This window comes from Pygocentrus nattereri, chromosome 24 (genome assembly GCF_015220715.1).
Source record: "Pygocentrus nattereri isolate fPygNat1 chromosome 24, fPygNat1.pri, whole genome shotgun sequence".
NCBI classification, from domain to species: Eukaryota; Metazoa; Chordata; class Actinopteri; order Characiformes; family Serrasalmidae; genus Pygocentrus; species Pygocentrus nattereri.
Window position 1 is genome coordinate 19,957,625 of NC_051234.1, and position 26,649 is coordinate 19,984,273.

Genomic DNA, 26,649 nt, shown 5'->3' on the forward strand with positions numbered 1-26,649 from the left:
CTGTGTTCGTATACGCAGCATTAAGTCAGACTCATTCAGAGTTAGCGTTGGACTCCGCCAGGGTTGTGCCCTGTCTCCATATATCCCTGTTCGTGATATTCATGGACAGAGTGTCAAGGCGTAGCCGAAGTCAGGAGGGCATTATGTGTGGAGGCCAGAGGGTGACGTCTTTGCTATTTGCAGACAATGTTGTTCTTTTTGCTGGATTGCATGGATGCCTCAGCGCTCACTGGAGTGGTTTGCAGCGTGAGCATGAAGCAGTTGGTATGCGGATCAGCACCTCCAAGTCTGTCCGAGTCCATGATCCAAGGATGGCATGCCTGCTCCAGGTAAGGAGAAAGGACCTGCCCCAGGTGGAGGAGTTTAAGTATCTTGTGGTCTTGTTCACGAATGATGGGAAGAGGGATCGTGAGATCGGCCGCAGGTTGGGACAGGCGGCAGCAGTACTGCAGTCACTGTACCGGACTGTAGTGGTGAAGAGGGAACTGAGCCATAAGGCAAAGCTCTCTGTTTACCGGTCGGTCTACATCCCGACCCTCACCTATGGTCATGAACTGTGGGTAATGACCGAAAGTATGAGATCACAAATACAAGTGGTGGAAAGTAGCTTTCTTCGCAGGGTGGCATGCTACACTTTACTTGATAGGGTGAGGAGCTTGGTCATCCAAAAGGAGCTTGGGGTAAAGAGACTACTCCCTCCGCATCGAGAGGAGCCAGCTAAGGTGGTTTGGGCATCCTGGTTGGGGTGTACCAGGCACGGCCTACTGGGACAAGACCCCGGGGTCATCCTAGGACATGCTAGAGGGATTATATCTCCCAGTTGGCATGAAAGCGGCTTGAGGTCCCCAGGAATGTGCTGGAGGAAGTTGCGGGGGACAGGGTCACCTGGGATTCTCTGTTCTCCTAACTGCGACCACAACCCAATCTGGACTAAGCGGTTAATGATGATGATGAAGCTGAGGTCTGAGTTCAAACCCTCAAAAATAGCCCTAAAGCATTATCCCACCTCCACCAAAATTTACTGCTGGTACTATAGTGGTTGGTAGAGTTCCCCTGGCATTCACGCAACCCTGATTCGTCCATCTGACTGCTAGATTCATCACTCCAAAGAGCATGTTTCCACTGCTCCAGAGTATAGTGGCAGCAGAAATTTCACAAACTTACTTGTAGCAAAGATGGTATTCATTGACATGCCATATTTAAAATCACTGAGCTCTTCAGTACGACCTACTGCCAATGTTTGTCTATGGAGAATAATTAAAAGGGGTGTCCAAATACATTTGGTCATGGAGTATCATGATACTTCAAGGTATTTTAAGGTATTATGAAAGTTTGACAAGCTGAAACAGACAAAAAAGCACCAGCAGCACCACATTACAAAAAATACTATCAAAAACTATGAACACTGATTTTTATTCAAAGTTTCACATACCGCACTGCACTAAATCAAATGACACAAGGCTAATTATGCTCTCTTTGCAATGATATGAATCCATGATATGCTCAGAAAAGCATATTGCGACATAATTAATCACGAAAAAATGCTAAATATTGTCATAAACCCACCCTTAAGGTGTTTATTTTATAAAGTACAGGAAAACACTTGATATGATCGTCTACATTTATCAGCCTAATATTGAACCCCTAGAAGTAACAGTTATTGCTACCAAAAAAAGCATGCTGTAATTTTATATGTATTATTTTTCATTCATTGCTCATTGAAACAAATGAAGAAACTGTGTAGTGTAGATTTTAATTCATACCACATTTGTTTTGTAAAAATAAAAGGACATTATGTATTACATTACCCATTTATTTAAATGTTACTATAGAATTAATCACAGTCATTCAATTACAAATTATACTAACATCCAATTTCCTTTCTGTATGGATAGATTTGACTTTTTCCACAATTCCTTGGATTTCAAAAAAATAACACAAATACAACGAGAGTGTATGCACAATACTAGCTATACATCAAATGACAATCATGATAGTATATCTCCTCTAAATGCTGTATGTATTTAAAATGTTTATAATCTGCACTTATACAGAATTTCTCCACTTGTTTCATTTAGCTACGAGTCAAAAATAATTCATACAAAATTTATGGAACACAAATTAATAACAGCATAAAACCTTTTCATAGCTTGAACCTTTGACTCCGCCATAAATGACACAAGCTCCTATTTGAAGTCATGGCTTGTTCACTGGAGCTTCTCATCAACAATCTGCATACAGTTTTGCTGGCCCTGACCTTTCGTATCGCTCTCTCGCTCTCTCTCGTTCTCTCTCGCTCTCACAATGCTTCTCCTGCAGCCCGCTGACAGTCATTGATTCGCTGAGGGGAAATCGAAGCGTCCCATGCTGTTTGTTGCTAAAAAGGAAGCTTTGGGCTTTTGTGACACAAACAGTGGCCTGCTGACAAAATGGCGATTGTTATCTTTTATTGAAGCCATCAAAGGCAGCTGTGTTTGGGAGAATTCTCGACTTAAAATCTTCCAGAGACACACAAAGTCTTCACAATTTGGCCAGACACAAGGACGGACAGACAGCGGGCGAACGGCTAAATAGTTCTCTCTCTCTCTCCATTATGTGTTCTGCTTTTTTGTGGAAGTGCTTTGTGTGTATGAGTGAGGAATAAATAAAGAATAATCTGCAGCTCAGCCCCAGAGAGATTGACTGACCATAAAATACTGCTTAAATGTCTACACAGAAAAAGACCATTTTGATATCATAATTAAAATTGATAATTGATGTGTATTCCACCTACTGAAGTTTAATCTTTCATTCACTCTGAAGTTTCATCTTTGTTGAATGAGGTGCAACACTGGGCAGCCAATCAGAACAGAGCTCATCTACATATATCAGTCTTAAAGGCACAGAAACAAAAACAGCATGTTTAATTTTAAGGGACAAAGAGAGGTTAGAAAACGGTCATGTAAAAATGAATGACGGTGCATAAACCCACTTAAACATCACAAGTGGACCTAAAATATAAAAGACAAGAAAAAAAGGACATAGGTCCTTTAACATTTACACCTAAGACAGTGCCAATTTCTGCTGTATAAGCTTTATTTAAACATAAGCTGGGCTGATCAACAGAGCTTCGAGTCTATAACTCAGCTCTTAGATTTAGTCCCATCAGACTGCCTTATGTATATCTTTTCATCATTAAATTGGTATTATAGCAACACCATTCTGAATCATGTACAACTGTCATAACCTCTTCAATGTCTTAACTTACTATAGTCATTTTGCTATAAATTTGATTTAAATTATATTATTATTAAAATGTAATTACACAATCAGTTATGTAGATATGTAGTGAATGACACTCTGTGTGTTTAGTTTGGATTTCTGACTTTCTCCTGCTTATTTTAATGACAAAAAATAAAAATAACATGGCAGAAATATACAAAAAGATTTTCTTTCTGCAAAAACCCAACTGCATGTGGTGCGGTAGCAAGTACAGACTTTTCTTTTGAAATGTAGTGAGCAAAAATAAAAAGCAGTACGTGTTGGAAATACTCAAGTACAAACTGTACTTACGTACAGCAACAAAGTGCCTATACTTCACTACTTTGTATACTACAGCTTTGTAGAGATGCTCAGATTTGACCGATATTTCAAGCTGATATTTGTTGTTGTATTTATTTTATTCTGGAAGAGCAGAATGTTGCACAAAAATATTTGTATTTTATTAATATTACTGCATTTTAACTCTACCGAAATAAATGTTATATTTCTCTGGAATGCTAATCCAGATAGATGTACTCCCAATGTTTATGTATTGACATTAACAGATATGTACATAAAAGATATTAGATACTGGCATTGGCATACAATTCCCATATCAATACATCTCTATTATCTCGGCCAAATATATTACCACTGTATATTTGGTGACCCATTTCTGTCTCCACCCCCTCCCTCACGATTCTTGAATCATGTTGAATAATTCGGTACACACTCTCATGGTGACAACAGAGTATGCCACCAGGGCGGTCATTAGAACTGAAACATGGAAGCATGAGAATGGTCTATCGCATCGAACATTTCTCATATTTCTATTGTGGAAAGTTATCTTTTGTTAATTATTGTTATTGTTTTACCATTTACTACATTCTTTGATAATTCAAGCAAGTTCATTTTATGCAAACTGTTTTTATTTAATGTTAGGTTTTTTCCACATTTCAGACCAGTGTGAAACTTTCTGATCTTCGGCTTCAGTTTCGGCCATAAATGTTTACTTTGGTGCATCAAATTATTAGCTTCTTTTCAGCAAGGGAGTTCCTTGTAATAAAGTTGTTGCTGCTACTTTTTTTTTAACAACTGGTTGTCATTTCTACATTACAGTCGAATAAGAGGTAGAGATACTTAAAGAGGTTCAGTCAGAGTGCCATTATCAAGAGATATTGGCACACATAGAATACCTCTCAGCTAATTGCATTGGAAGGTTGGAACTACAGTAGAGTCCCAAATCTGAGACAACATTGAAAATCTCTTATTTCGCTCATTTAAAGCTGGAAATAAACAACAGATAGTTTTACAACCCTGAAAACTTTAAAACAAAGAACAAATATGACAATTAAAATGAAGAAGAAACATTAAATCATAATGTTACTCTATTTCTAGGTCATGATTCAAATTAAACACATTTTAAAATTGACCAGGCCTTAACACAATAAAAGACCAGTTTTTTGAGCATGTTCCCTTCCACTGAATCACACCTCAAATGACTTGGGTGGATTTGATCTACTAATGAGAGGCTTTTGCACAAACTTGCAGAGGCTCACCCAGCTTGAGCACACGCTCTCATTAGAGTAAAAGAGAGACATACCAAATATTGAGAAACTAATGTAAACATTCAAAGATTAGACTTTTTACTCAAAATGTTATGATGATAATGTCAAAATGATAAAGTTATAATGAAATACTTTGTATTAAAATAGAAAGTAATGCAAAACAGTGGTCTTTGACTTTAGGACCCCACTGTAACTATGGCATAATGGAAAAAAGTTTGTTTTGGTTATTGTTGGGGAAAAGAAAGAAAGAAACACCACATACATTCAGCTACATCAGACAAAAACCATGCTGACAGTTTAAAATTTTTGTGTCTGTGTGTGTGTGTCTGTGTGTCTGTGTGTGTGTGTCTGTGTGTGTGCACGCAACAAGCAGACATTCATCAGCAGTTCTGTTTTCCACAGGTGGTGCCATCCCTCTATTGGGAAAAAACATCCATCATCCCCGCATTCACCACTCGCCCCTCTGATTACTGCTGTATTCCTTATATCACACCTCACACAAAAAGCAGAAGATGACCCTGTCAGACAACACAGACAGACACTTCCATTCATATACAGTCTTAGGATGTCACTCCTGGTGCAAAAAACATAAATCGTCTTTTCTGAGGTGACAGGTTTCATCCAGCTGCCTTTTGCGGATGCACACGCACACACACCCTATTTATTTTCTCCTTCACTTTGATGCTTCACCCTTTAGCACCACTGACAGCTTCCTCAGTGCCAGTTATTAAGATATTTACACCTGGTCAGGTAAAGCACAGTCTCATATTTATCCTCCTCACTGTAAAAGTGATCTATTGCGCTTTCAAAGCATTGTTAATTCGAAATGTCTGGTGTCTGAAGCTTCTTCACTTTTACACTGGACCTACGAGGCTAATATAGCAAATAAGTGATAATAAACATTGTGCAGATTACACTCTGAAATCACAGACTTGCCTCAATCCATGTTGAGGTGTTAAGCAATCTCTATTAGACTTTGATAGAACTGTGTTTGTAAGATTTTTCTTTTGTAACTGAAAAAAGGTTGCATCACTCAGTCAGGAGAGTAAAAACAGGCTTAAATATGGTATGTGTGCACTGCTGCGAGTTGCCCAGTAAAGCCTGAAATAATCATTTAAAAGTCAGAGATGTCGGGTATGGGGTTTTTGAGACCACATCATACATATTAAAGTCACATGCACAGCCTCAAAAAGAAGGTCCAGCTCGGTGTTTGCGTCTCAAATGAATCATGCAAAACCAACATTACATCGATGTATATATTATGACAATGATAGATATTTCACTCACATCCTCAGAAGACACATCCTTAAGCCTGTTTTGACTGAATTCTCTTTGAATGCTTTATTAACGTGCTCACAAATAACCAGATTTTAGGAAGTTTATATTAGACAAAACGATGAAAAATGTTTCGAAGCCCAGCAATGGGCTTCATTCACCAATATATTGCAAGTTTTTTCTTAAATTTGTACTTGAGAAAGGTCCTAAGAAAAAGTCTATGTAAGATTTATGATGTGTTCTTAAAGCGCAGACTTGTTCACACCATTGTGATCTTCAGTGATTGTAGATTTTGTTCTTACCTAAGAACAAAACCCAAATAAGAAAATATTGGTGAATCTCAAAATCTTTGTGAAAACTGCATATGGGGTTTTAAGAAGAAATGTCTTCTGAAGAATGGTTGGTGAATGAGGCTCAATGTCTTTTTGGCCAAACAACAATAGACCTCATTCACCAACCTTTCTTACTGACTGATATTCAACATAAAATTAGCTGTATCAGATTGTGGAGCAAAAAAATGGATCAGGACGTCCCTAATAAAACGGGTATGGACTAAATTCAGGCTACATTACTGTGCATTATGTGATTTCTGAGAAAATAAAATCCAAACCACAGCTGTAAATATCAATATCCCTCCATTTGCAAACGCTGCTGTTTGCTTTTTAACACCGTAATAAAGAACAACAGGTTAATCACTATGTTTATTGTGCTCTGAAGTAAATTACAGGTAAGTGTATTGCACTGACGGGCACATTTACATCTCTGACTACACTGATGGAGCATAAGAAACCTCTGAACTGATTAGTCAACAGCAGTGCAAACTCTACAACAAAATTAATGTTTGCTGTTCTACACAACCCGTTTGCAAACCGTTAGAGACAATATTTTCCCCTTGTCAACTGGCAGAGGTGACAGCATGTCTCATGAATATCAAATGAAACAATAACGAAACTCAAAAGTATGCAGGTCCCCGACTGGGGGTATTTAATAAAGGAGGATTTCTGATTTAGCCAGATAACCTAAGCCCAGAGTCCATCTTGTGTAATAGGAGAAGAGCTAAGGAACCTTTATAGCAGATAACCCTCACTTTAGACTTATATGATCCTGCTTTATTAAACACTCAAACATTTATGCTTTGTCTAACAGCATTTTCGACCCATTTTCACATATAAGAGGTGTTATACATTAATAATCTTTTTTTCAACACAGGGGTTGTGAGGTGATATAATAATTATAATAATAAGTACTACTGGGATGAGATTAGTTTTACATGGGGAGGCTGAGTAATGTAATTATTACCACAAGACATCTGTAACATTTATGACCAATTCACATAGGATAAGATGACATGATATTTAAAAAGCTGTTCATCTGGTCAGTGAGTGTTAAATTGCTCAATATCACAATAACATTAATAAAATGAGTAGTGATTTTATGTACACAATATCAAACTTCTCCTCAAAGTAGTTTTATTTGTAGTTATTCAGTAACTGGTTTATCTAATCAATACTTTATGTTAAATCAGATGTGCTAATAACAAAATTTACTAAACAGATCCATCAAAATCCATCAAACTTTGTCCTTCAGACCGGCTCACAAGAGCTACTTTTTTGAAAACCAAGAAATTCTGATTACTTTTTACTGGCTTTTTTCCTTGATATTAGCATTCTAATGACATATGCTGATTTTACAAGGACAAACAGACTCGCTGCTGAGACAAATTGTTTTCACATAATGTGCTTGGGTGCCTAAAACATCTGTACAGTACTGCAAAATCACATTTTCTTCATAATTTTACACGCTTTCTGTTCAGCATTGCACACTTGAGGTAATGCATCAACTTGAACTGGCCCACAGAGAACTACCCACCACTTTTATGAGATGCTACAGTCCTGTTTGGCAATTGCTCAATGAAAAAAAAAGTTGACATCTTTTTTTTGGGGGAAAATGTGTTATATTGTGGTAGAAAAACCACAGGACATATCATAATGTGACATTTTTGTTATTGCTACACCCCTAACTGATATACAAAATATTAGGACAGGTTATTTGTGACTGCATACCTTTGCTGGAGAAAGCCAATGAAAGGAGCCACACCTGTGCCTGGACCAACCATCACTATGGGAGCAGAGGGGTCAGAAGGCAAGTGGAAGGTGTTGCTGACCCGTGGTCTCACGTTGATCTGAGACAGCAAACACAGTTTAATTCATACTATTGAAGGCACTGCAACAAAGCTAGTCTACATTCATATCTGATCAATCAGATGGTGCAATGACACTTTTTCCTGTTTCGATACTGAATCTAAAACCATGTATTTAGTACTGACCGATAACAATACTTGCTATCCATTCGCTCAGTTCAAAGTAAAATGTTAATGGATTTGTACTTCTATGACTCTTTTCAAATGACATACTTTTGCAGGCATTTATCAGTGAGGAAAGCAATCAGTTCCACTTTAGTGATACATATTTAGTTCCTATTTTTGTTTTGTTTTTTTGTCTGTCATTCTGCTGCCTTGCTTCTGCTCCTACTTTCACTTCTCATTTTGGAGCTTTAGCATCCAAGGATCCAAAAACAGAAGAACATAGCCAAACTGCAGTTCTCATGCTGATAGATGCTGGATGGACTAAGAAGTTCCACTGCAGTTCGGGTGTATAAGTTATTTAGTACTTAAGGCACACTGTGTAGGTTTTGGGGATTTGGAGACTTCTCTGGCTGAAACGTGTAATTGCATACAACATTCCAAGAGAATTCAAGAGAGTTTGACACCTGGTGAAGGAAGTGACTTCAGAGAATGCTTCTACTATTCTTATTGTATCTTCATGACTATAACATAGTCTGCACTTGAGCAGGACCTTCTTTTTAAACCTGGGTGTGTAATGAATACATATAACATGGTCTGAAAAAAATGCCACAAAATCCAACCTTTTGCATCTGACTTTCAATTGACTCTTTCAGGTGTGAATTGCAGCAGCACACACTGCACATTTTAGCCAGTTTTTAGTCTCCTGATTCTTACTTTAATTTTTAACAAAAAAAAATGTACACAGAGCAACCTTAAGTATTTATTGAGCTGTTACATCCATACTTCTACTCAAGTTGGTTTTGGAAAGACACTTTTACCCTCACTGGAGACATTATTGCATCAAAAACATTTCACTTCAGTGGGTTCATGCTATTGTCTCCACCTCTGAGTATTAAGTTTGAAATATTTTAAGGCACCCACAAAAAGTGCTGAAAATGTAACAGCCTAGTCACGTTTAGTTGCATTATAGTTCATGTTTCAGCACCAACTTTGAGTAGTCAGTCTTCTGTATTCTACATTTAGACTAAGCTCTCCCTCCAGTTCTTGCAACCTAAAGGACTGCAGAGCAAATCAAACTCAGCCAGGCCTGTGATTAGCCGTGTTTGTGCTTTAGGGAGAAACTCGGAGCTAGAGGATTCATTATGGCTCTCGAGGAAGAGGAAGGACATGCTGTCCCAAGGTCAAACTCTGAGTGCACTCACCTTGGGTAAAGCTGGACAATCTGCAGTCTTTTCTGCGGAGGCTGTTTTCCCATAGGGCTGCAGGATGGCCGAAACATGGTGCATTAGCCATCCTGTACACAGCCCTGTCCTTTCTGGATGCTCCACACATGCTGGAAAGTCCACCACGCTGAACACAAAATGAACTTTTCCAGGGTGGCGTAGACTGGAGCTACACAATAACACAAACATGAAAAAGTTAGCCCTCTAGAGTTTTTACAGTTTAATGGAAATAATAATAGTGATTTTAATCCAGTACGAATCTGCAGTATGTGCAGTTTTTTATAGTCTGACAATAATAATTGTAGAGGGCTTTTAATCCAGTATGAATCTACACTGTGTGTACTTGTACGGTCTGAAAGTAATAATGGTGGAGTAATTTGAATCCAGTATGAACCAGAAGTATGTATAGTGGTCAGAGATTGCCAGTAATAATTATGGAATCATTTCAATCAAGTATATATCTGCATTATACATAGTTTTTAAAGTCAGACAGTAATAATTGAGTGATTTTAAGCCAGTACTGCCTATTGCCATGCACTGTGATGTTATTGTTATTAAGTGCGTCTGGTGTTGTAAGGTTGGCATGTACATCCAGGCTATGACCCTTTAATCTGGGATCTCTGGGAATTCAGGAAAATTATACAAATGCTTTATTCAAAACCAAATCAGCCAATCAAATTCTGCACATTACACAGACTCCTCTGAGAAATCTAGTCTAGCTCCAGTAGTAGTTTATAAATCTACCTTATGAATCTCTGGATAATTATGTGTGCAGTCTATCTCGACTACACACATCATTATCTTTTCCTCAGTGGTCAGTCTACTTCTGGGGAACCCTGCTGACCGAACATTAATATTTTAGTGCCCTAATGCTGCTACTTGGAAAAAAGGCCCTATCAACATCATTATACTCAGTCACCACCATTAGTCTAGACACGGAAACTCTCGCAGGCCAAGGAGATGTGTGGAAAACAAATGAATGTGTCAGGCTGCTCTGAAAGCAGCATCCTTACACTCTGAAAGCAGCATCCTTACACTCTGAAAGCAGCATCCTTACACTCTACACTTGCTTTCAGAGTTGATAAGAATGAATGACTTCAGCTCAAAACCCTGCAAGCCTCACAATGAAAGTGATGGTTCAGCCAAAAATCAAATGCACACAGTTTCCCCTTTTACCCCAAATGTAGTTGATTAACCAAGGCATGTTTGGTGTCTGCAGTTTGCTTACAAACACCAGTTTTGCTTACATACACCAATTAGCATGGTGCTAACTGCATGCGTAAATGATTACACACTAGCCTCAAACTGTGTCGAGTTGCTGAAGCGCCCATATCCGATTTTCTTGCTTTACTGCAATTATATCATTTGTGTGGTTTAATATACCAAAAAGCAGCCATAATAAATTTTTACATGGCCATTTTCCAGCTACTCTTTACTGTCTCCTTAGGACTGATACATGTTAATGACCTCTGACTGCCCTGTATTGCGCCTCATTTAAAAAACAATACTGTTTGAAACAGTTCTTATAACTTCAGAGTGAATGAGTGGGGCTGAGCTGCTGTAGGCTGAACAGGCAGATATGAGTAAATGCATTAGTTTTGGTGATTTCACAAAAATTAATGAATACCAAAAAGGCCGTTTTTGTTTTAGTTTCCAAAGTAAAAGGTACATTTTGAGACTTTAACAAACTTTACACAGAACATCAAAGTCTTTTTTAAAAAGTGAGGTTGCCCATGAAGCAGGCCCTTTAAGTAATCTCTAACAGACTTGTTAATATGGTTGTTTTGTGTATGTTTATAGATAACTGTGTGACATACAGTGTCATCTGAGATATTTTTCCAACAGTACAGTATTTTTGCTTGTACACTGCGCCCAAGTCACCCAAGACACATTTTCTAAATCTATTTATTTGTAGAATGCATTTATTTGCTGAGAAAAGTGTTAATATTTGAACAAACTTTATAGAATATTAATTCATAATTTATATATATATATATATATATATATATATATATATATATATATATATATATATATATATATATATATACATACAAAAAACAAACTTGCATTCACTCAAAAGATAACAGGAAGTAATATATTCATTAGCCAATAACAAAGAGCTTTGGCTATATATCTACAGTAATCCGTGTTGAGTAAGTGACTGCTGGTTCACTGTAGAGCAACTTGCTCACATGTCTATAATGCAAGTATTTCCATTTTATTTACTATCCTAAATCACCATATTATAAAATAATTAGCGATTTTATGGATTTTAGTGTGTTTGTTTAACCATTTTCAAACCTCTCCTTGAGGAAGCCCAGTATTATATGTAGTTAAAAAGCAGCTCCTGATTTGACCATTCAGTGCTTCATTAAATTGTGCTCATGATGTAATTGATGATATTAACAAGTGTTTGTGGTGGCTGTAAAGGTGTCAAGGAAAAATACAGACCCAAGAAATTCTTTTTACTACTCTTTTTACTACTTTAACTACTCTTTTTAATACCTTATTTTTTATGTTTATTTGAATTATGAATGACTTTATTCTATGAATATTATGAATATGACTTTATTCTAATGTATATTGTGATAAATTCATTGCCGAGGTAAACTGTTTAAAATTTGCTTAAATGCCTCAATCTTTCACACAGTACTGTATGTTTGTTTTAAAAATAAATTCAGAATAGTTTCACTTTTTAATACTTGTTTTAGACCAGGGGTGCACAACCCCATTCCCGAAGGGCCAGAGTCCAACACAGTTTGGTGATTTACCTACTCAAACACATCTGACTGCACTTTTCTGTTAATTGTCAGGTTTACTGGGTGTGCTTGAGCGGGGAAACGTCCAAACTGTGCTGAACACCCGTCTTAGACCTTTAGATCAAAAGATTTTAATTCCAAATTTCAGACCTCTACTATAAATAATGACCTAAAACCTGATTTCAACCATCTATCCAAACGCTAAAGATAAAACACAGGTGTCTTAAATTAGGCCTGCTTACCTTGCAGCCGAGTAGGCTCTGGGCTGAAGCTTTGGTAAATGTTCTGTAATAAAAGAGAGAAAGGAGCACAGATGGTGACATATAATATTGATTTTAAGGACATTTAACATTATCTCTGACTTCCTTTTCAGTTCTTTCTCAGTTTAAGTTGCTGGAGGCAAGTTGAAAGCAGACAGACAGTACATGACCTGTTCCATTTATACTCCTTTTGTAGGTTGGTTCTACCATATTTCACATTCACAGGTTCAGGAAATGCATGCATTAGAAAGTCTCCAGTGTCCTCATGTTGTACTTTGTTTTTTGGCTGACATTACCTGCATGTCAGAGATGAAGGACAGACTTTATGCTGATTCATTCTCAAGTGGTATTCAGGTAGGGCTGAATGATATTGAAAAGTAACATATTTAAGGTAGTAATGATAAACAACAAAAGGAGTTCAAAATGTATCTAGATAAATTCCCATTTGATTTTTATTATCAATTACCTAGCAATGGACAGGGCATGTTTAGAGTGGAAACTGCAAAATCTAGTCACTGGATTGAAAGTGACTATCATATATATATATATATATATATATATATATATACACACACAGTCATGACCAAAAGTTTTGAGAATGACACAAATATTATATTTTCACATGATCTGCTGCCCTCTGGTTTTTATGTGTGTTTGTCAGATGTTTTTATCACATACAGAAATATAATTGCAATCATATTATGAGTAACAAAAGCTTTTATTGACAGTTAGAATGAGTTAATGCAGCAAGTCAATATTTGCAGTGTTGACCCTTCTTATTCAGGACCTCTGCAATTCTCCCTGGCATGCTCTCAATCAACTTCTGGACCAAATCCTGATTGATAGCAGTCCATTCTTGCACAATCAATGCTTGCATTTTGTCAGAATTTGTAGGTTTTTGTTTGTCCACCCGTCTCTTGATGATTGACCACAAGTTCTCAATGGGACTAAGATCTGGGGAGTTCCCAGGCCATGGACCCAAAATATCTATGTTTTATTCCCTGAGCCATTTAGTTATCACCTTTGCTTTATGGCAAGGTGCTCCATCATGCTGGAAAAGGCATTGTTGATCACCAAACTGCTCTTGGACGGTTGGGAGAAGTTGCTCTCGGAGGACATTCTGGTACCATTCTTTATTCATGGCTGTGTTTTTAGGCAAGACTGCGAAAGAGCCGATTCCCTTGGCTGAGAAGCAACCCCACACATGAATGGTTTCAGGATGCTTTACAGTTGGCATGAGACAAGACTGGTGGTAGCGCTCACCTCGTCTTCTCCGAACAAGCTGTTTTCCAGATGTCCCAAACAATTGGAAAGGGGATTCATCAGAGAAAATGACTTTACCCCAGTCCTCAGCAGTCCACTCCCTGTACCTTTTGCAGAATATCAGTCTGTCCCTGATGTTTTTTCTGGAGAGAAGTGGCTTCTTTGCTGCCCTCCTTGAGACCAGGCCTTGCTCCAAGAGTCTCCGCCTCACAACACCTGCCTGCTGCCATTCCTGAGCAAGCTCTGCACTGCTGGTAGCCCGGTCCCGTAGCTGAAACACTTTTAAGAGACGGTCCTGGCGCTTGCTGGTCTTTCTTGGGCGCCCTGGAGCCTTTTTGGCAACAATGGAACCTCTCTCCTTGAAGTTCTTGATGATGCGATAGATTGTTGACAGGTGCAATCTTTCTAGCTGCGATACTCTTCCCTGTTAGGCCATTTTTGTGCAGTGCAATGATGACTGCACGTGCTTCTTTAGAGATAACCATGGTTAACAGAAGAGAAACAATGATGCCAAGCACCAGCCTCCTTTTAAAGTGTCCAGTGGTGTCATTCTTACTTAATCATGACAGATTGATCTCCAGCCCTGTCCTCATCAACACCCACACCTGTGTTAATGGAGCAATCACTGAAACGATGTTAGCTGGTCCTTTTAAGGCAGGGCTGCAATGAAGTTGAAATGTGTTTTGGGGGATAAAGTTCATTTTCTAGGCAAATATTGACTTTGCAATTAATTGCTGTTAAGCTGATCACTCTTTATAACATTCTGGAGTATATGCAAATTGCCATTATAAAAACTGAAGCAGTAGACTTTGTAAAAATTAATATTTGTATCATTCTCAAAACTTTTGGCCATGACTATATATATATATATATATATATATATATATATATATAATTTTTAAAAGTTATTGTTTCATTATGTTACATTAATAGTATTTAGTCGCTATGAGCAATGGGATGTCCTCACATACTTAGTTTTCAGTATACCACTTTGTTTCACTCAGTTTTCTGTTGTAGCACCATTTTGAAAATACACACACCCATCACACAAAACCAACTATCTGTGAAAGGTTGTTTTGCGTGACAGTCAGGCCCTGACAATGTAGGTGGTTCTTAGTTATACTGAGTGCTGAAATTCACCTGACTCTGTGATAGACAGAAATAGGCCCCATAAGATGAATGAACTCTTGACAATGGTTTAAAATTGATCAGCATTACTTTTGACCATAATTATTTACATGTGCTGGATCATATAAATGCCTTTACCCATCCAAATAAATTAACATCTAATAAATCAACAACCTAAATAACAGCTGCGATTGGCCAGGATAAAATATTCAATCAATGGTTAGAGGCTCATTTGCATGTTGATATCAGTATTATGAAGGCTAATGACACAATTAACAAAAAACACTGTGCAGTTCAATAGTATGGCATTTGATTTCTTAAGCTTTGCAGTACAAAATGCAGGTAATACCTGTTATTAATTAAGCTTTCATTTTTACATTTACAGCATTTAGCAGGCACTCTTATCCAGAGTGACTTACAAAAAGTGCTTTGTCTAGTTAGAGAAAGTGTCTTTGTTAGTTACCTATGCATCATTACACTTGCACAGAACAACGAACGTCTTTTCTTTTCCTCAGAGAATAGGGCCATGTTGCCCCTGGAGAAGACAGCGGCATCTTAGCAGACCCGGGTATTGAACCCACAACCCTGTGATCAATCACCAGCACTCTAACCACTAAGCCGCCACTGCCCCAAGTTCATTATCTTTAACAATGTTTACAATTAGGTTTCATCAGTCAGTGGTAGGTAGGGGGCTGTTTACACCCCCCCACATTTCAGGGCTCAATCTAAACGACACCATATGTGAATGCTGAGGGTCCTCAACATCACCAATGAATTACAATTAAGGATTAAATATTCTGAGCAGCTGTTGTAAATCAAGTCTCCTCTTCACTGAAAGCAACTCCAATAAATAGCACACGCTGATTTAGTCACTCTTTATGGCTGCATCCTCCTGAGCGTTAGCCCTGACGTTAAAGGAATAGTTAGAAATCAAATTAATGTTGTTTCTGCTTACGCCAACCATATTCCATCAGTCAAGACACGTCTGGTTTCTGAAGTTTGCATCTTTAGCTTTGCACTGGAGCTATGAGGCTATTTCGAAGTCACTGAAGCATATAGCTAGCAGTTAACAATGTGCCAATTGCCAACCTAAGGGTACACTTAAAACAGCACCTTCTCAAACTTCTCTTGTGCAATTCTTTTTATTGTTGTCTACGGACCAACATGCACTAAGGTGGGAAAGTGCACGTCAAGCTTGGACAGCGCACTCCACACTTTTAAACCGCATTGAAAAACAGTCAACCTCTCTACTGCCCCATGAAAGAGCGTCATACATCACAGAGAGCGGACCAGTCAATACTCGATTGATTGGATTGAATGGATTCCTTTTCTCTCTCATCCAGTGAGGAAAAGCAAGTTTTACTTATTGAGTGATGTACCATAAAAATCTTTTGCAGAGACTGAAATTCAGGAAACGCTGAAACCAAAAAATGAGTCTCATGAAATTCATCAAAATTCACAGCTGGTTATTCAAGGAAATGAATTCCATTTTTAGTTACACTCTGGCTGTCATTTGTGTGTTTTTTAATTATTTCCAAAACTGTGGGTACAGATGGCATTGTGTGCTTACAAGGTTAAAATTAGGATCAAAGGTTTATTGTGGTTCACTTTGCAGAAAAGCGACCCACCTCAGAAAGTTACCAAACAACCCGTCAAATATGTGTATTATAGGAACTCACTCATTTGTAATCATTATATACCACTTTCTTTCATTTATTCTTTCCATCCCTGTCATGTCAGATGTCATGTGTATTAGCATATAGTACCTGTCCTGCAAACCTGTACATCTCAAGCAACCAAAGTCATTCCACACAAAAATGATCATAATCTCAACGTGAAAAAGAGTATACTATGAAATATACAGCTGTAGGCAGCAAAGGCACCCCTGGGCAAATTATGCTTTGTTGATTGGCTAAGTGAACATAGGTTAAATAATCTTCTACAGAGAACATACTTAAATATTGAATGTTGTAAATATTTTAGTGCACAGGTTTCAGTAATTTGCTGTTTTACATGCATGAAAAAAAAACAACCTAAAAAATAAAATGTGCCATAACTTTTGCACCCCATTTTATGTTTTATTTGTTTCTAATGTGTTAAATTCAGCAAATAAGTAGCAACTGTGCAAAAAATGTGAGGTGGTGTGTTCTCTGTAGAGAATGTGACTATAGAGAACTCATTTTCATTATTAAATTAACAAAACATGGAAATAGACAAGGGGTGCCCTAATGTCTACCTACTTATCAATCAAGCGAATTATTAATTATTAATAATCTGGTAACCTACAGTTGGCTATCAACAACATTAGGGTTATGGTTAGGTTTAGGATTGGGTTTTGATTTGAACTTAGGTTAGGTTCACACTTCAATTATTTATTCCAGTGCAAAACTAAAGAAGCAAACATCAAACACCAAACATGCAGATCGACTATTTGGCTCAATTTGGGGTAAGAAGGGATAGTGCATAAATTTTATTTTATGTCAAATTATTTCTATAATAGCATAAAGAAGACAACAGCAGCTCTCAATAAATGACCATAATGATGCCCTAAAATACTTCAACAAGATCTATGACGACACAACGGCCAATGGTTCTCATTTAATGATCGTCATGATGTCCTAAAAATATTTCAACAAAGACCTCACCGCCTGCAGAAAGTGGACTATGCAGCAGACTTTTTCAGCGATGCCATCTGGTCCTTAAAAATGGAACAGGCAGCACAGTTCTCGACTCGTGCAAATAATGTCATTGCCAATTTTAGTGCGTTTCACAGCTGAGGCGCACTAACATTAAGGTGTGGCTGATATAACCTCATTATTGCACGTCCTTGTGGCAGAAGTGTTTTTAAACAGATATTGTCCATGCACACTACCGTAATAGGTAGGCCAATATCAAATAGGTGCATCCAATTTCAATGGAAAGTCAATTCCCCTGGATCTCCTGATCGAATTACAAGGGTTGCCAACCCAAAGACATTTACTAAAGATCTAGTCAAATTAGATTTAATGTGATTTTACTGCCACCTAGTGGAGACTACTAAAATCATCAGACAAATTTCTTGCAGGCATGTCTGACTGCATATGAATAAAAAAGGTTACTTAAGGTTACATGATTTGTCCTTATACAGAGACTACTGACCAGCTTACACTGAAAGTCCATTACAAGCCAGACACTTGGAAACACTATATATATATATATATATATATATATATATATATATATATATATATATATATATATATATATATACATACACACACACACACACACACACACACACACACACAAAACATTAAACTTGCATTTATTCAAAAAATAACAGAAAGCAGTATGTTCATTAGCCAATAACAAAGGGCTTTGGCTAAATATCTACAGTAATCAGGGTTGAGTAAGTGACTGCTGGTTCGCTGTAGAGAAACTTACTCCCATGTTAACATGTCTATAATGCAAATATTTCCATTTACTATCCTAAACCAACCTACACAAATTTTATTTGTAATACTGATGCTCATAAAACAGTGATAAATCTGAAAAAATAAGCTTTCTTTTGGGACTATTTTGCCTCATAACATCCTGCATCTATCCCTCCACCATGAACAGATTTTAAAACATATTAGGGCAAAATCTTCTCTAAAATATCCTCAAGCAATGTCTCAGGCATCAGGCAGTGTATTCATAATCATTTCGTTTCAAACAAACTGCAAGCAAAAAGTTAACTGACCAATGACAAGGCTGAGTGGAGGTGAGCAGGATTTGAAGGCTTGGAGTAGGTCCAGCAGGCAAAGATTAGTGTCTCGCACAAATCTGTTGTAATCTGCTGAACCTTCTCGGCTGCAGAGTTCCTGCAGGCGTCTTTTCTCTCTGCTGTCCTGTGTCCAGTCCACCAGCGCCCGCACAAATGCCTAAAAGAGATAAGCAAACAACTTAAACTTTAACGAACTAAGGGTCTCTTTTCAGCACTTTATATAGACCACTTAAAACAACAGTGGACAAAAATAATTGAACAGTAGGAGCCATAACGAAGCCTAAATTTGGTCCATACTTCAGTTCATGATTACAGTACAAAGTGTAAGAAACCACATAAGCGAGTCTGTTTAAGAATATTTAACAACTCAACACAGTTTGACGTAAATATGCAAGGAGTTATGTGTGTAGATGGCATTAAGCTAATTGTTTGTTATAACCTACCCTTTCATGTTGGCTATATAAACCTCGTAGTTCCAGTGCCTGAGACACAAAACATGTCTGGGCTGATTGACTATATTTAGGGTAAGAGGGAAAACTGTGTACATTTTCTGCCAAACGGCAGTAAATAAACAAATAAAGAAGCCTTCATTACAACAAGCAACTAATGCTTAAGTGTTAGCAAAACAGCTTTTGTGACATTTTTGCAAACTACTAATCCTTGTTAAAAACATTCTAGTGTCTAATATTTCTCACAGTCACCTAGTTACAAGAATTTTATAGGATTATTAAACCCATTTCTAGACATTTTACTTCTTTAAGTAATTTTATTAAGTGAAATGATCTCCCTGCACTGGCAGAGAATCATTTCCTCCTTAAAGTAAAATTATTCTCCAGGGCAGTGAAATCATTTCACTTTCATTTTCAAATTTTTTAAAGGAGTAAAAATGTCTAGAAATGGGTTTAATAATTAACAATCATTCCACTTCATAAGATCATCCAATAACAGTATATATGTATAAATGTAGATGGAATATTCAATAATTGTCACAATGAGAAATATTACATATGTTGGCAATATGTAAGATACTATCCCTTGCCAAGACATAATTTTTTGCAGTGTAAATATTTAGAATTTTACCTTTTTTGGTGTGCTTCTTATCTCCAAGCACCAGGTCAGAAGATACTCTAGAGAACATTTCTGTGGGATGTAGGATGGAACCTGAGCACCTATTGATGCAAAAAACACACAAATGCTTTAGTTTAACCCTGAAGCTGAGAGAAAAAGCCCACTGTTTTGAGCAAGTAAACACAAGAAGAGGCCTATACTTCAGTGGTTTTATTAAGGATGTAATGATTCAACAAAACATTGAAAAATGTTTTGAAATGATTTGTTGACACTCCAGTACCCCTCTCGCTCTCTTTCGAGTGTCTCATTTACCATCTTTTGTGAAAACCACTGACAGTGGACCTCAGAAGTTATGCATAGGTCATGCCCATTGGGAACTCTGGGTCTTACTCTTTCTTCTCTATGAGGAAAAATGTATGAAGATTTTAAAAATCGCAGTTGTTGTGCCCTGTAGTCAAGTAAAATACACCATTTTCCACAAATAAAATCATTGGCTCCTCTGGATTATACTGCTGCACACTGACCGGCAACCTCAACAAAACACTGTTGCTTCTGTAGTGATGTGAAACTTGCATTCTGAATGCGTTTACACACTCACTCAGAAACTATTGCAGTGCATCCAATAATAAGTCATGCATAGGCTTCTTTTATACAGTGACAGTACACATGGTAGCTCATACAAACCTCACATTCCCCATGCTAATCCATTTTACTGACCAACATGGACATGCATGCCCACCAACTACTCCTTAGGGAAGAGTTTAATCAGTTAAAAGAGACAAACACAACAAGTGGATCGCCGATGACACATTAGGTACTTTTACTTTTTACTCTTATGTCTCAGAGTCTTCAACTGATGTCACTGTCTCTGATGCAACTGAAAAAATGAATCAGGACAGACTGTCTTGATGTAATTTATTAATCCTTCAAAAGGTCTCAGCACCTTTCTTCTTGGTGTCTTTGCGCAGTTGGAGATGAACACTCTGGCTCCTTTGGTCTTTTAACCCCAGCCTCCGAAGCAGCTCCTCCACCTCGCTCGCTCTGTTCAGGCAGAGCACATCAAAGGCATCGCCCGGCTGGTAAGGCATGTCCTGATCCTGGGGAGAGACAAAATAACTCTACAGAGACTTCAGAGAGATAGTACTGCTGTCAATTTCTGTTTTACAGCACATCAGGTAAAGCTTATAAATCTAAGTTCTTATTAGGGGAGGCTGATATTTATTTTAAAAAAAGTTGACATTTGCTACAAAAGTTTGTAAATCCCTACCTTATTCTGTTTGACAGGATAGAATTGAAAGATATAAACGTTAATGTGTTGATTTTTTAATTGTCTTTGTAGAGTAGGCTGTACAGAGATCGTACTGTCCCATCATGTGCATCATTGCCTGCTTTAGTTTCAGGGCATAGTGCAGCTCAAGTTCTGTGTTTTTGCTCAATATTCTGTGTGCAGCATCATATTTTGAATGAATGTTTCAAAACATCTTCATTTGAACTTCAGAGCTGAATGCAGAGACTGCATTCATGTAATATGGACAGAGTGTTTTGGTACAGTTTAAGTTGTAGGCATTGTCTGTACACAATGGTCTATTCAAAGATTCAGTGTGAATCACCAAAGAACAATATTTCTAAAATTGCACAGCCTATGTCTGACTTTGGAGGATATTTTATTACAGTTCAACCAGCCAAAGAAACAAGATGTAAAAGACAAAACATGAGCGCTTCAAATGCATTAACTTTGGATGTTATTTCTGCTGCCACTGTGCTACAGATAGTGCTCCTGAAAGAGACTGATGAGGATCAAAACTATGAAACATACTTTATGGAAAGCTGTACAGAACACTTCTCTGATGTGGAACAAAACCCACTCTTCTCTACAGCAACACTATCAGATCCAAAGTAACATAACACAACTAGTTAACGCACATCATTTGAAATCAGCTAGATGTTACTGATATGACTAAGTTACACTGCACTCATTTACACCAACAACTACCTAATTCTAAGTAAGCTACTCAGTGTTTTATTATAATCATATCGGTGAGGTCTGAAAAAAATGGTATCGATGCAGCTCTAATAGTTATTGTGATAAATTACATCACAGTATATTTTTAGAATATATTGAATCACAAAAATATGTGTTGGGTCTATTTTTGAGGCTTGCAGCATATTATTGGTTACCTAGCTCAAAATAGTACAAAAGTCAGTTAGAATAAGTTCTAAGCAGTTCTAAGGCCATAATCAAAACAGAGGTTATATTTAAAATTAGATTTGCACTGCAATAAACCTTGACAAGGTTCTAAAGCCTGTTGAACTACTAACTGAGCCAATCAATACTTATTTCATACAGTTATAGCTGCACTTAACCGTCAGTTATTCAAAGGATATTTATTTATCGGCAGGGTATATTAGCTCATTCTTTACTTGAAACGCTCTTTGCTTTGTCAATGTGGGTGAACAGCATCCAGTGTCACCATCCTTAAAGACATAAAAAGTCATTCAGAGTGGTTTGATGTGAAATAGTTCATTGTACCTTACTGTGATATCTACAGCAAAACTTAAGTCATTTTAAATACTGTCCAAAATCACCTGAGGAGTTATACAATGGTCTATAATGATCTTACTTGCATTGACACCATATGAGACACTGTTATCTACAAACATGGATTAAAGCACCTCATGTAGCTAAACCCAGTTTTAACTGCCAGCTTTAATCCCCTACCTATTTTTTTTTTTTGAGGATATCCAACAAAAAACCTAGTGCTGTTTCATTTAAACCATAGTATTTGTCTCCAGTGCTTTTCTTAGACTCCTCTGCAAAGTGTTTGAGACTTTTTAACCAATATAAAAAGCAAAAGGAACGTACAAAAAGCTTATTATAAAAAGATTTCCAAATATAGCCATTTTAGTAACAATCCAAAATCACCAGTGAACCAACTTGTGTCTTCTATGTTCCTACAGGTAATGTTGACAATGGTGAAATAGTAGTAAATATGGAAAATAAACGTTCTTTGGGGACTATTTCACCTCAGAACTCCCTGCACGTACCACTCCAAATGCGTTTTAAAAAAATAATACTTTAGGCCAAAACCTTCTCAAAACTATTGTCACAATGTCTCGGACATCAAGCAGTGCATTAATAACCATTTCATGTACTTTATGTTTCTCTAGAACGGAGCATTTCACACCAAACCACTTTGAATGACTTTCATTAAATCTTAAGAGTTTAATTGTACAGATACTTTAGGTGGAATTCCTTTTTAATCACTTTAGACTAATCACAAGTTCTGTGGGTCTGAATGGGTCCTTAATCCACTCTTAATTCTAACACTGCTCATTTCTTTCAAGCAGGTGAATTACCCAGATATATTTCCTCAAAGAAAACTCTAATTCTCTAATACTCTGATCTCTAATTTCAAGGAAAGAATAAAGACAGACTTTATAAAGAAAAGAGCAGAGTGAAAACATGTCACTCTAAAAATCAAGAAAAGCAAAGATTTTGACCAGACAAGTTAATTTCTAAAGTTTCGCAGTACAGTGTGATGAATACAAACATACTGAGATATCAAGCTCCAGTAAGATGGCACTTTTCACCGCATCATCTCGAGTTAAATGAGCCGCTCCTGAAACTGCCACTTCATAAAAGCCTTCCTTCACCACATGATGGGCGCTCTCCTATGGGACAAGAAGACGCAAGCTGTTTCAGCACAACTCATTTTCAGATCATATTAGCTCATACATATCTGATATTGAGTGTTCTTAAACTTTTCACATCTTGCTTCACAACCATCTTTTTATCATTAAAGCAACAGTTCACACAAAAAAAAAATCTAATTTACATAGTCATCCTCCCCTCTTAGTCCAAATGTAATTAATCAGCAAAGACATGTTTGCTGTCAGAAGTTTGCTTTGCTATCTTTATATTTGAACTCCAAGGCTATTGCAGCTATAAAGTAATGGAAACTTATGTATATCAATACAAAGCAAGATGCTAACTGCACACATACAGTGAAAAAGCATTTGCCCCCTTACACGATTTCTTCTATTTGACCTAATTTGTCACATTGAAATGTTTTAGATCATCCATTTCATTTTAATATGAGATAAAGACAACATGTAAACATAAAATGCATCTTTTAAATATTTATTCCATTTATCAAAGATAAAGATTTATCAAAACTTATAATCACCCATGTGAAAAGTAATTGCCAAAACTAATAAATGGTTGTGCCACCCTGGGCAAGAACAACTGCCAACATTGGCGATAACTTTGTGAGGCTTTTACATCACTGTGGAGGAATCCTGGCCCACTATTCTTTGCAGAATTGTTTTAATTTGGCTACACTGGAGGGTTTTTGAGCATGAACTGACCATTTAAGATCTCACCACAGCAGCTCAATGCGATTCAAAGCAGGACTTTGACTCAGCCACTCCAAACTCTTTGTTTTGAGCCATTGAGAGGTGGGCTTGCGTGTGCGTTTCAGATCATTGTCCTGCTGTATAAGCCCATCTGTACTTGAGCTTTGGGTCACCAACTGGCAGGTGGATATTCTCTAGAGAGCAGAATTCACGGTTCTATCTATTAATGACAAGTTGTCCAGGTCCTGCTCAAGCAAAGCAGCCCTGGAACATCACACTACCACCACGTTTGACTGTTGGTATGTTGTTCTTATGGTGTTATGCGACATTAGCTTTATGTCAGATGTAACGGGACTTATGTCTTCCAAAATGTTCCACCTTTGACTAATCAATCCACAGAATACTATCCCAAAAGGCAAGAGGGTCATATAGATATTTTTTGGCATGTGTGAGACAAGCCTTTGTGTTCTTTTTTGGTCAACAGTGATTTGCAACGCTACCATGGATGTCATTTTCACCCAGTGTCTTTCTTATTGCGGAATCATGTACACTGACCTTAACTGAGGCAAGTGACGCCTGCAGTTCTTTAGATGGTTGTCTGATTTCTTTTGTGATCTCCTGGATGAGTCGTTGATGTGCTCTTGGTGAAATTTCAGTAGTCCAACCACTCCTTGGAAAGTTCACCACTGTTCCAAGTTTTCTTCATTTGTGAATAATGGCTCTCACTGTGGTTTGCTGGTGCCAGAGCCTTAGCAATGGCTTTGTAGTCAACTAACTTTAGTAGCTATGGGGGTGTGTATTTGGATTATCTTTGTCCAATATTAAAAGTAGTTTGATGATCTGAAACATTCAAGTGTGACAAATAAGCAAAAAACAAAAGAAATTGGGAAGGGGGTAAATACTTTTTCACAGCACTGTAAATAATTATATATTTATCTTAAACCATGTGAAATTGTTCAGTAACATCTAATAGACGTATGTGGTTTCTGATATTGTACAATATACTGTTAAAACATGAACAAAAATACATCACATAGCTAAAAATAGTTTTCTAAATTTTTTAACTAATATAAAAGTCAAATGAAAATAAGACAAAGCTTACTACAACACAAATACAGCCATTTTATTTACTATCCAAAACCATCATGTGTCTGAGTATTAGTGGCCAGCTTGAAGCCTGTTCTTTTGCTCTTGTTTAAAAGATGTTATCATTAGAATTGTGCCATTTCATTTAAACCACAATATTTTCTCAGCAGTGTTTTTCTTACAGTCGTCTGCAGTTTTTTGAGACTTTCACTAAAAATGTATCCAGTGTTTATATGGAAGCATCTTAAAGAAGGTTCTTATTTGCTTTACTGCTGGATGTACATTCAGGGAATGCTGGTGCGAATGGTTAACTGCATGAACAGACGAATGGACGTACTTACTAGGTCAGTTATGTGTGCTAGATTAGCTTTCACTCTGCAGCTAGCTTTCTCTCCAACTTGAACAGAGAGAAGGAGACTACAGTTTTGTTAGAGCTCTGTGGACAGGACACCCCACATCAGTCTTGTGATTGGTAAGAACACTGCCAACGTACATGTTACACAAGATAAATACTGCTTAGAAAGAAAAAATGGATTTCATGGATGGATTGCATTTACAACAATGATTTCTAAAGAACTGATTTATGAAAAGTTCTGCAGGAAACCCTAAGGTCTTCTTCCAAGACTCCTTTTTGAGCATTTTTAAGAAAGTAAGCACAACACAATGTCAACGTAGTGTTAGCTTCTTTACACAAAGTACTGTAAGCGCTGAAAGTTATGGTAATAAATTGCACTGCAATATTATCACGTTTTAATATTACATTATTAAAGTTCGTCATATATAAGGAGTGGCGAGGATCAACATTATGCAAATTAGAATTTTTGCCAAACTATCACTTTAATGATATCACTGAGTGCATCCTACCTCTTCAGCAGGAGAGTCTTCCAAACAGACGTCCAGGTATGATGGGGGCAGTGCTGGGACATTGAGAGAAGACCCAGACAGAGGCGGTACAGATCGAATCAAAGACGCCTCCAAAGGGGCTCCAAGAATGTCTGTGCTTTTGCTCTCCAAAACAGATGTTTCTGCTTTTCCCTTTTCAGTCTCCACATCAGTGAGCTTCAAAAGACTAAGGCTGATGGCAGAGGAGTCCAGTTTTTCCTGGATTTGTGCTTCTTGTTGAATACTTTTCTTAGTAACTTCACCTTGATTAGTGCCCTCCTGATTTGAGGCAGACATTTTGGCAAATGTTTTTTTCAGAGCCTCCCAAAGTCCCTCAATCCACGGATCGACAACTATCTCCAACCTAAAGAGAAACCAGCACAAACAAGTATGTTTAAAGGTCCATATGCAACATTTTTTATGCTTTCAAATCTTGAGGTTCTTCTATGATGTTTGTGTAGTTTTCCATCCTAAAAACACTGAAAAAA

General features: G+C 37.3%; 1 protein-coding gene across 1 annotated transcript in view; it reads right to left on the reverse strand.

The window, feature by feature from the left end:
* Window positions 1–26,649, reverse strand: part of mtrr (5-methyltetrahydrofolate-homocysteine methyltransferase reductase) — a 56,401-nt gene that overhangs the window by 21,282 nt on the left and 8,470 nt on the right. The window contains exons 5-12 of the mRNA XM_017718269.2: window positions 26,144–26,525; window positions 23,393–23,509; window positions 20,781–20,934; window positions 19,850–19,938; window positions 18,746–18,926; window positions 12,616–12,658; window positions 9,591–9,780; window positions 8,147–8,265 (exon numbers count right to left, since the gene is read on the reverse strand). Of these exons, the coding sequence (XP_017573758.2) occupies window positions 8,147–8,265; window positions 9,591–9,780; window positions 12,616–12,658; window positions 18,746–18,926; window positions 19,850–19,938; window positions 20,781–20,934; window positions 23,393–23,509; window positions 26,144–26,525 (1,275 nt within the window). The remainder of the gene's footprint in view (window positions 1–8,146; window positions 8,266–9,590; window positions 9,781–12,615; window positions 12,659–18,745; window positions 18,927–19,849; window positions 19,939–20,780; window positions 20,935–23,392; window positions 23,510–26,143; window positions 26,526–26,649) is intronic.